Source organism: Podarcis muralis, chromosome 14 (genome assembly GCF_964188315.1).
Source record: "Podarcis muralis chromosome 14, rPodMur119.hap1.1, whole genome shotgun sequence".
In the NCBI taxonomy this organism is placed as follows: Eukaryota; Metazoa; Chordata; class Lepidosauria; order Squamata; family Lacertidae; genus Podarcis; species Podarcis muralis.
This window is the reverse complement of record NC_135668.1, coordinates 2,153,835-2,165,271: the sequence shown is the minus strand read 5'-3', so window position 1 is coordinate 2,165,271 and position 11,437 is coordinate 2,153,835. Positions and strand designations below refer to the sequence as shown.

At 47.1% G+C, this 11,437-nt stretch overlaps 1 protein-coding gene across 3 annotated transcripts; it reads left to right on the top strand.

Moving 5' to 3' along the window:
- The first annotated feature begins 617 nt into the window (after window positions 1-617).
- Window positions 618-10,184, top strand: TM2D3 (TM2 domain containing 3). Of its 3 annotated transcripts, none has more exons than XM_028706658.2 (6): window positions 618-906; window positions 2,488-2,583; window positions 4,489-4,646; window positions 7,492-7,666; window positions 8,877-8,952; window positions 9,350-10,184. In XM_028706658.2, the coding sequence occupies exons 1-6, from the start codon at window positions 633-635 to the stop codon at window positions 9,513-9,515; spliced, it is 945 nt and encodes a 314-aa protein (XP_028562491.2). In that variant the 5' UTR covers window positions 618-632; the 3' UTR covers window positions 9,516-10,184. The 3 variants fall into 3 exon arrangements, with proteins under 3 accessions (XP_028562491.2, XP_028562490.2, XP_028562492.2); XM_028706657.2 differs by having other exon boundaries at window positions 4,474-4,646; XM_028706659.2 differs by lacking the exon at window positions 8,877-8,952 and having other exon boundaries at window positions 4,474-4,646.
- Window positions 10,185-11,437: the final 1,253 nt, after the last annotated feature.

Here is an 11,437-nt window from a genome sequence, read left to right as displayed (position 1 = left end):
ACTAAAAGGACAATAGGCACAAGGGGAGAGGAAAGGTAGAGGAGGTGGGGTATCAGTTCCACAGGCCCAGAACAAAGTGGGGAGCTATAAGGGGATATTTTTGTCCAGTTCTGGCCAGGCCAGTCTCCCCTTGCTTGAAAAGGCAATTGATTGGCGACTTGTTTCTTTTACCAACGGATGGGGCCAGGCTGGTCTCTCCCTCCCTTGTGGATGTTCTCCTGTGCCAGAGCCACCTTCCATTCCCCCCAGTCCCTGCTGCCTTCCAACGCCTCCTTGGTGGGCTGCCATCCCCGCCTGTCTCACAGGGTCCCTGCAGGACAAGGAGGAGGAAGGGGGTGGGGGTGGCTCCGTTTGTGGGATGCGCTCCTCAGGAAGGCTCGCCAGGCGCCATCATTTATAGGCGCAAGGCAAAAGCTTTCCTCTCTATCAAGGCCTTTACTTCTCCTGCCTTTGAGACGCAGGCAGGAGGTTTTTAAGGGATTTCTCCCCTGCTCCTTAGAGGGCAGGAGGGCTATAAAGGTAAGCCAATGATAACGGGGTGCCTGGATGTGTCATCTGGGTGTGTAGAGCATCTCTCAGCCTCAGAGTCATGGGTTGGAGCCCCACGTTGGGCGTTGCAGGGGTCGGACTAGATGACCCCAGGGGTCTCTTCCAACTCTCCGGTCCTTGGATTCTCTCCTCCTCTGGCGCCTGCTGCTCCCGGCCTCGTGGCGGCAGCAGAGAGCACGGCCCGGCCCGCCCCGCCGGCTCTTGGGGTCCGCGCCTGCGTAGAGCGCAGCGGAGGGCGGAGCCGAGCGGAGTCCCCGGATGAGGCCAAGATGGCGGTGGCGGCGGCGCTGCGGGCGCTGGAGAGGCTGTGCCGCGTCGCCCTCTTCCTCTCGCAGCTCTACGTCCTCTCCGGGCGGGGTGAGTGCCAGGCCGGGCCGCTTCGTAGACCCGGGGTGGCGGGGCCCTTGCACTCTGCCCGCGCTCAGGGGGCGGCCGGGCCTCTGCCGTGAGGCTCCCTGGCCCCGGACTCTGCTGCACCGGCGCTTGCCCAGAAGCCGAGAGAGGGGGAACCTGTCCCGCCAGCCTCGGCTCGCTTCCCCGGGGCAGAACAGCCTCGTCCCTGGTGCTGTGTCATTCTCTCGAAACCTGAAGAAAACAGGTCTCTGCCCCAGCAGGCTTACACTATAGAATTGGCATTGGGGCGGAGAAACAACCAAGAAAGGAGAGCGAAATGAAGTGGGGGGGGGGGGGGAGTAATGTTTTTATTTTGTTAATATATACCTGGGTTTTGTTACTTCAGGATATGGGGCAGACACCGCCTTTCTCGTCTTTAAGTATTACCTGGTCGCCATAGGTGACCAGGAATTGCATGCAGGGAGTGAGGGGGCTAATTTACAAAGCTTGATTAAAGGGTATGCCTCTGAATGCCCCTTGCTGGGAACTGCGGTTGGGGAGAATGCTGTGCTCAGATCCTGTTTCCAGGCTTCCCATAGGCATCTGGTTCACCACTCCAAGAACCAGGACCAGATGGGTCTTTCTTGTGATCCGTCAGGGCTCTTCTTGCGTTATTCCCGAATCTGTTTATGAGGACCTGCAAACCTTATTATATTCAAGTCAGTCTTTGGGGCTTCTCACTGCTATCCTTTGCTGTGATTGGCAGTGTTGCTTTAGGACAGGGGTAGGCAACCTAAGGCCCGGGGGCCGGATGCGGCCCAGTTGCCTTCTCAGTCCGACCTGCGGATGGTCCAGGAATCAGGGTGTTTTTACATGAGTAGAATGTGTGCTTTTATTTAAAATGCATCTCTGGGTTATCCGTAGGGCCTGGGAATTTGTTCATTAATTTTTTTGCCCAAAATATAGTCCGGCCCCCCCACAAGGTCTGAGGAACGCCACAAGGTCTTACCCAGTCTTGCTACTGTAGGACTTTTTTAAACAAGTAAGGTCCAACACAGACAAACGTCTCAGTTGTTGCGCTGTGCATCATTAAGAGGCCTTGAAAGATCTGAGACACCTGTTGTCAAAGGTGCAAATACCAGGCAGTGTTTCTTCTCTCTTTTCTCCGCAACTCAGCACCTTAATTCAAAGTTGTGATGCTGTTGTGTAATTTAACTTACCGGCTCATGGGTCTGAACTACCCACACTTTTAAAATGCAAATTGAAATAAGTGTGGAAAGATCACAGTACTACTCCTTGGACTGGAGGTCCTGAGTTAGGGTGAGGAAGATGAGAAATACATTCTGAGGGACAGCACTATTACAGAGTAATAGTTCCCTGGGCAGAGAAAGTCACTCAGTACAGCGTTGGCAACTAGCCTCTAGAGGAGGAGTGTACTGAGCAATTCAAGCCACTTTATCTTACCAGCACCACTTTCTTTTGAACACACAAGGGATTTGAACCCAAGCTTATGCTCTGGACCACACTGTTGCTTCCAAGTAGTAACTAAACATGCTTTGAATCCTGTTAGTATTTTGTGTTTCTTTCCCCCCACCCCACTCCCAGGATCACTGAGCTTAGAACACTCTCATCCACAAGCTCAGCTGGCAAAGGTTGCAATAGTACCTACAAGCACACACATTCCAGTGTCTAAAGTATCAGGTATGTATTTTTTTTCCATTCCGTCTTGTACTTCTTAGAATGAAAATGTATGTCTTTGTAAACCTTACTCTGCACAGATCTTTAGAGGTTTGTGAGGTATATTTGCCTACAGAACAGCTTATTTCTGAAGGACTCTCTATCCCACTTCCTCCATGTAAAAAAACCCCCCTAATTTCTAAAAACAAATTCTCAAATGTAAGAAATAGCTAGGAAATTAGGGCTTTACATTTGCTAATGAGAGAAGACACACCATTCTGTTATATCTTGATCCTTAAGATCGTAGTATTTTGCAACTCAGAGTCTCTCTTGTGAACACTGCCACAAGCTGCCACCAACAATCTGTTCCACATGGGCGTGTTCCACTTGTGCATATTATATAATGTGGCCCTTAGTGGGAGGGAAATGGACTGTTTGGTCCCCTGTACAGGAAACAAAAACATAAGAAGAGCCCTGCTGGATCTGATCAAGGGTTCATCTAGTCCAGCATCCTGTTTCCCGCAGTGACCAACCAGATCCCTCTGGGACGCCCACAAGGAGGGCAGGAGAGCAGGAACCACTCCTGTTGTTGTTTCCCAAAAGCACTTATTCGGAGGCATTTCTAACACTAGAAGCAAAAGCTTTTTCTGTTGCTCAAGGAAACAAAAATAATTTTCTTGAACTTAAAAATGAAGGGGGTCTTTCATTTGGAAACAAAACAGTTGTACCCTGCAGATAAAGAAGCTGTTGATTATCTCCTACTAAGAGCCAAAGAACACTAATGAAACTGAATGGTGTTGCCACCAATTGAGCAAAGGAACCAGCATGAATTATTGTGAGCAGGTCTGAATAAATACTCGTGCATGTGATTACAAATACTATTACCATATGGCATTGATAAATACCAGAGTACTTTCTCTTCTCACTTTCCCTTGTGTGAGTCCATCCCTCTCCATGGATGCAGCTCCTATTTGTGTAATAGCTATGGTACTTAAATACGCTTCGTGTTTCAAAATGATAATCCAGTAATATTTCTCAATGCTTACCTGACTTTTTTGTTTGTTTGAGTATTAATATACTCAATTCTATATAGCCTGTGAGTCAGTCACTTGCCTTTTCATTTGAATGTGACCCATAACTTTCCCCATAGAAATGTATCTGAATTGTGAAAAATGCTGGGGTAATGCAAAAGGTCCCCAGTTCTGTGCCCATCAGAGAGCCAGTGTGGTGTAGTGGTTAAGAGCTGTAGTCTCGTAATCTGGGGAACCAGGTTTGATTCCCCGCTCCTCCTCATGCAGCTGCTGGGTGACCTTGGGCCAGTCACACTTCTCTGAAGTCTCTCAGCCCCACTCACCTCACAGAGTGTTTGTTGTGGGGGAGGAAGGGAAAGGAGAATGTTAGCCGCTTTGAGACACCTTAAAGGGAGTGAAAGGCGGGATATCAAATCCAAACTCCTCTTCTTCTTCATGCAAGGCTGGGAAAGACACCTGTCACTGTAGACCCTCCAGATATTGCTGGAGTACAGCTCTCAGCAACCCTGACCATTAGGCTTGCTGGTTGGGACTAATCAGGATTGGATTCCAACCATATTTAGAAGGCCACAGGGCATTCTAGTGTAGACAATACTGAGCTAGATGGTCTAAAGTTCTGGCTCAGTTTAAAACAGTCATATCTTCCTAATCCTAAAAATAACTTACATATAAGGGAGACTCATTAAATTCTTTGGGCCTTATAGTGGATCTTACTCCTGGGTAAACATGCATAGGCTGCACATTACTAAAATAGGTGAAATGTAAATTGAGCATGTTAGGAAAAAGTAGTTGCTTAGGCATTCGTGTTCAGCAACCTAGGAATTTCAGATATTTTGTTCCCTAGCTTTTTTCTAGGGAATACTGAAACTTTTGTTCTCACCAGATTTTAATTCTTCAGAAGCCACAGCGACCCCATCGTATATGACCCAATGCCCTAGTAATGGACTGTGCAGCCGACTGCCTCCAGGATGTATGAACTGTGAAACAAATTGCTCCTGTATCTATGGCAAAACTGCTGTTTTTGAATGTAAAGCCAGATCCCAGGTCCACTGTGTTGTAAGTAGAATGCTTGTTCATTTGTAATATGAACATTAATCTTGCGGAAATACTACACCTTACTTGTTTGAAGGAGAATAATTACTTTGTAAAATATGTAATTGAATAGATACCTTATTCAGGAGATGCTGGATATAGATGAAAGGGATAGTCTGTTGGGCCTAGACATTTGCTTTCTATCTGAAAGGGGGAAGATTCAATTCTGTACTTTAATTACAGAGACCTCAGCTTGTGGTTAGCAGTAGGGTTTGGCTGCTATGACCCCTTATAACATTTCATATGTGCATTTATAGATTATTTTCCCCCCAAAAGACATATCCTGTTTTACAGACTCTTCCCAAAGCGATAAACAGTAAAAGCACCAGCAATCAAAACAAATACCATATTTTTCGCACCATAGGGCGCACCGGACCATAGGGTGCACCCAGTTTTTAGGGGGGGAAATCAAGAAAAAAATCTTTCCCCCCACCCCCAGCCCCAAAGCACAGCGTACAGGCTGCACACAACCTCTCCCTGCCGGAGGGGTTGCGCGCGGCTATGGCACAAGCCAAGGCAGGGGGCAGGATGGATCCCGCTCGCTGTTTTGGCTTCCCCTTTAGCCCTGTGCAGCCTCTCCATGCCGGAGGGGTTGCGCGCAGCTACGGAGCAAGCCAAGGCAGGGGGCGGGATGGATCCCACTCGCTGTTTTGGCTTCCCCTTTAGCCCCATGCAGCCTCTCCCTCCCAGGAGACGCTGCGTGGGGCTAAAGAATCCATAGCCCCGTGCAGCCTCTCCTTGCCGGAGGGGTTGCGTGCAGCTATGTAGCAAGCCAAGGCAGCGAGCGGGATGGATCCCGCTCGCTGTTTTGGCTTCCCCTTTAGCCCCGTGCAGCCTCTCCTTGCCGGGAGACACTGCGCAGGGCTTTCCTGAGAGGTGGGGGGATTCCCTCACCTCTCGCAAAAGCCCGCAGAAGCCGCGCAACTCCTTTAAAGAGATCGCGGCTTCTCCTGGTTTTCCTGGGAGGTGGGGGGATTCCCTCACCTCTCGCAAAAGCCCGCAGAAGCCGCGCAACTCCTTTAAAGAGATCGCAGCTTCTCCTGGCTTTTCTGGGAGGTGGGAGAAGGGACTGATGCGGCCAGTCAGTCCCTTCTCCCTCCTGTGGAAAAGCCCGCAAGAGCGCACGGAGCTTGTGTGCGGCTCTTGGGGGCTTTTCCCACCTGCCTCCCCCCTGCATTCGCTCCATAGGACGCACACACATTTTCCCTTGCTTTTTAGGAGGGAAAAAGTGCGTCCTGTGGTGCGAAAAATACGGTAGTTTCTGATCCAGTGCTGATAAAGACTGGAATAAAAATCTCTACTTCAAAGTTTTGTTGAAAGCAGAAGAAGGTTGTTAACAAGTGCTGAAAAGATTCTATAGATGGTCTCAACCAGGGATGTCAACAGGTCAATCGCGATCTGCTGGTAGATCCCAGTGAGGTTTTGGTAGATCTCTGGCTCCCTTTCCTTAGCGTCGCTAAAACTGACTCCTGCCTTGCCCCGCCCTCTATTGTTGTTTGATCTCTGGAAGGGAAGACGGAGTTTCCTCTGTGCTGCTGTTTTCATCCATAGCGATCTTTTTGTGAGTGACTTTACCCCTTAGTGCCCTGCCTTTAACCCCAGCCCCAAAACAGGGCTTTCCTCCTCCCTAAAACTAGCTCAACAACTTTGAGCTGAACCTCAAAAAAACGGGGGTAGTTTTTAATTCTGAAAGTAGATTGCAGCCTCTTGAGAGTTGGCCACCCCTGGTCTAAACGAATTGGGAGGTCCTTGGTGCATGACCTACGATGGTCCAGCTGCCACAGTCTAGAAATGGCCAAAGCTGTTAGAAGGCACTCCTAGCCACTAAGGTCACCTGGGACCTTAGTGAGAGATGGATCCAGGAGACCCCAGGACAACAAGCCCACTCCTTCAGAGAGAGTACATTCTGCACCCAAAGCAGGCAATTGACCAATTACACGGACTCAATAAGTGTTCACAAATTGTGCATTGGTCTTGTCAAGATTCAGACTCAGTCTTTTGATTGCTATCCAGCCCGCCACTGCACCCAGGCACTGACCCAGGGCTTGCACAGCCTCTGCTGATTCAGATGTTACAGCGAAAGAGAGCAGGGTTTATCAGTGTACTGATGACACCTTGCTCCATATCTCCTAATGACCACTCCTAATGGCTTCATATAGATGTTAAATAGCATTGGGGACTAGAATCATAGAATCATAGAGTTGGAAGAGACCACAAGGGCCATCGAGTCCAACCCCCTGCCAAGCAGGAAACACCATCAGAGCACTCCTGACATAGTGCACTGTGGCACCTCACAGCCCAAGAGCCTAGGGGCTGAGAAACACTATTAAATGCTGTCTGCTGGAACTGTCCCTGAAGAGGAGACCAGAGCAATGCCCCTGATACTCATTTCTTTCAGAGAGTATAGGCAGATGCCATGCTCCCTTGTATCAGAAGCAGGTGAGAGATCAAGCAGAAGCAGCCAGGTCCTTCCCTCAATAAGGGTCGTCCATTAGGGCACCCAAGGTAGAATCAGTCACTAACCCAGATTGGAATGAGCCTAGACAACCAGTTTCCTCAAATAATGCATGCAGCTACACCAGCTGAGGGTGAACCTTCATGCACCAGGAAAGCTTATGCTTCAGTATATTCCCACAGGACTTTTCTTTTTTGGCACATAACAGCTCATGTGTTTGACTTTGTGCTTGCTTAATTTAGTAAAAGTATCTAGAACTTAGGTGCTCTCAGCTTCCAAAAAATCAAGTGTATTTGGTGATTCTGTCACACTCCAATAAGTGCTCTCTGGTTAAGATTTCTGATTCTCATGCAGGATGAGAAAAACAATCGCCCAGAAACTTTCACAATCAACATGACTTGCCAGCTTTGCTGGCAGCTCCCTCCATCAGATTATGTCTGTTCCAATCCTACAAACTGCAAAACGGTCTCTTGTCCACGAGAACGATATAGTGCCAATTGCACAGTGCGGGATCATATTCATTGTCTGGGTAAGCAATGCCTTAGTGTGGGAGTTTGACGTGGTGGGGAGAAGAAAGGCGTCTTTCTGAACAATATTATTCACTACTTCCAGAGCATCTTGTTCGGACCAAGTTATTGTTACGGGCAGTGGCTGATAATTTTGCAGTAGGAATATACAAGTCAGAAAAAGTTTGGGATCTTAGGTTATGACTAAGCTGTGTGGTATCCATCTTATTAAATGAAGTAATATACATTGGTCTAGGCATAGATTTTCTGACCATCCCTGCCCATGCCCACCACTTCGGAGCAAGAGGGTATTGTAATGCAAATCACCAAACCCATTTTTCCTGGTAAAGGTTTTCTCTCTCACACCCCAGGGGGTTCCTATTGGCCCACAGTTATAGTAATATGATACCATGATGGTCATTTGGTGTTAGACAGTGTAGTAACTGTCTACCTTCCTAAAAGTTTCTGGTTATTAGATGATTGCTGGACCTTACTGCAATAAATAATCACAATCAACTTGTGCAGACACTAGGCAGAGGGGAAAGCCTTGCAGGGTATTAGTTATGTGTGTTGGCATCTAATTTAGTGGTAAGTAGCTGTTGAGTGTAAGTAGCTTCCGTGCGCTGCTCTGGTTTGCCAGAAGCGGCTTAGTCATGCTGGCCACATGACCCGGAAACTGTACGCCGGCTCCCTCGGCCAATAAAGCGAGATGAACGCCGCAACCCCAGAGTTGGTCACAACAGGACCTAATGGTCAGGGGTCCCTTTACCTTTACCTAGCTGTTGAAAATGATGGGTGAGCCACCTCAACATGAAAAGGATTCTGATCCGGGATCTTGTCCTTATGACCAAAATTGATCAGTTATGAAAGTACCTCTTTGACCACACTTGAAGTTCAGCAAGAGATAAGATCTCTAAAAGGCTCCTGAGTAAGATGGTGTCCCTGAAGAATTCCATAAAACTCTAACAGATGTTTTGGGGGCAAAAATGCCAGACTTGGGAGAAATGCAAAAAAATAATACTAATGGATAAAAAGGGGAAAGATGCAACACTGATAACAGATCAGCCTATATCACTCTTAAATCAGGGCTGTAAAGTATTTGTCACAGCTTTTGCAATAAGATAAATTAAGATAATTTCAAAGCACACACTGCCAACCTAACAGGATTCATTGTGCAGCACTGTTCCTGTTTGTGGTCTTGGCTTTATGATTTCAATCTCTGCTTATCTTAAGGCAACCGCACTTTCTCCAAGATGCTTTATTGTAACTGGACAGGAGGCTACAAATGGTCAACTGCCTTGGCTTTAAGGTAGGAATAGGATTACCTGCTTTCTAAATTTCTCAATAAAATACTTTCTTTTTTGGACTTAAGCTGGTCAAGGGAGCCTGGTTACTTTATTCTGTCTTCAGGCAGTTCTGAAGCAGGCTGCCTGTCCTGAGTCTTGAAAGCAGAATGGGATTCTGTGTTAAAGTATTTTGTGTTCCAGTATTTTGTGTTAAACTGTAAAAATAAGTGCAAAGTTTTCATTAAAAAAAATTATATCACTAGTAGGCTCATTTAAAGTAGATGATTTTTAAAGTCAGTGTTAATCAACTTCATTATGCTATTTGTCAGGTACAAATAATTTAAATGCTTTGCTGCTGGCATCAGTAATGGGTGTCTGGATTTGGACAGCTTCTCAGACATAATTGTGTTGTATTTACAGCATCACACTTGGCGGTTTTGGAGCTGATCGTTTCTACCTGGGCCAGTGGAGAGAAGGTCTGGGCAAACTTTTCAGCTTTGGAGGCCTGGGAATCTGGACTCTCATAGATGTACTGCTCATAGGCGTTGGTTATGTGGGCCCTGCTGACGGCTCACTTTACATCTAACCATCACTGCAAGAAACGTCAGAGGTGGATTGCACTTGGAAACACACAAACTGGACTTCAAAAACACACCTAGGAGAACTTGTTCCACATTTCACATATATTTAATGTACAGCATCTGTACTTAGACTGCCTTTAACTTAAGGTGAAATAAATGAATGGATCATTGGATGATGGGGCTTTTTCTGGAGTTTGTTTCTTTTTGGCTTTTTAAATGCACTTAATTTTTTTTCTATGAAAAAAGGTGTTTTAAGTTGTGCAGTTCTGTTTCTTGGACAGATGTAAACTAATTCACTACATGTCTAGCAAGTTCCCTTTTTATCATCAATTTTTATTAAATGTTTTCAACATAAAATACAATAAAAGCCAAACTAATCTAGAGGAGAGAAATAAGAAAAAAGGAAGAAAATAAAGAAGAGGAAGAAAAGGAGAGATAGTATGTTTCTGCTACCCCGAGTAAATCCATTGAGCAGCAGATTTAAAATTTTTATTACATGTGTTTATTTCCTGCATTCAGTTGTTTTTTATTTCCGAGAACGGTACATGCAGTGTATGTGTTCATTTAACTTGATACTTTGGCTCCTGCAGGACTGAATGTTACATTGTTATTGCTAGATAACAGAAGTTGAGTCTTCTAATATAATGACTGTAATAAAATTTTCTTTCACCACACATATTTCCTTTAATGCTTTTCCTTTTCCTAATGGGCTCACTTCCATGTACGGCACTTTTTTACCATTGGACCTATTGGTCTCATCTGCTCAGTCCGCCATTTGTATAGTGGAGGGGCATGCACCTGGACTTAAGCTGTACAGTGAAGCCTTTTATTTATGGCCCCCCAGACGCCTGCCCCAATTGATTGGCCACAGCAATGCTGATCAAAGGTAGGCTGGTTGGGAGGCTTGGCTAGAGCCATTAAATTAACACAGAGACTGCTCTGGCCACTTCTGCTTCTTTGTCCTCAGATATAAAACTTGAGAGGACCCAAAGTTAACATTCAGACTCCCTTACAGTGGTACCTTGGGTTAAGAACTTAATGCGTTCTGGAGGTCCGTTCTTAACCTGAAACTGTTCTTAACCTGAAGCACCACTTTAGCTAATAGGGCCTCCTGCTGCTGCCATGCCGCTGGAGCCCGATTTCTGTTCTCATCCTGAAGCAAAGTTCTTAACCCGAGGTACTATTTCTGGGTTAGTGGAGTCTGTAACCTGAAGCATCTGTAACCCGAGGTACCACTGTATCCTATAAGAATAAGAATCGGTGGGGCAAAAACCTTCTAAGGCTGATGGGAGAAAGGGACGGAAGACTCCCATGTCTTTCCCAACTGCACTTGCAGCTCTGTTCTCCCAGCCATTAGGGGCTCCCTCGGCCTGAAAACGGAGATGGCACCCCAGGATCAAATTCGACAGGCCTTAGCTCTCCCAGAGTCTTTACCTCTCCCAGCCATTGCTGAGGACGGAGACTCAGTGGCGTAGCGTGGGTTGTCAGCACCCGGGGCAAGGCAAGTAATTTGCGCCCCCTAACCCGTGGATTTGCGCCCCCTAACCTGTGGATTTGCGCCCCCTAACCTGTGGATTTGCCCTAACCCCAGATGTTGCGCCCGGTGCGGCCGGCCCCCCCTGCACCCCCCACGCTACGCCACTGCGGAGACTGCAGGCCTTTTCTCCTCTCCTGCTGAGCACCAAAGCAGCAGCCCTGCCTGGCCTCCTGTCAAGCCACATGGATTCTCCGTTTTTGTGTGCAGTGGTGATGCAGCAAACCTCTGGCTGGTGGTCTTTCTGGTGTAATGATGCACGGGGGGGGGGGGCTGTAAAAAACCCAGAGCATCTGTGGGACTGACCCATATTTTGGTGCCATAGTCGCACAGCAAAGCGGATGTGATACGTGATCTGACAGTCACTTTGCAAAAGACTGCAAGTGCAAGAGG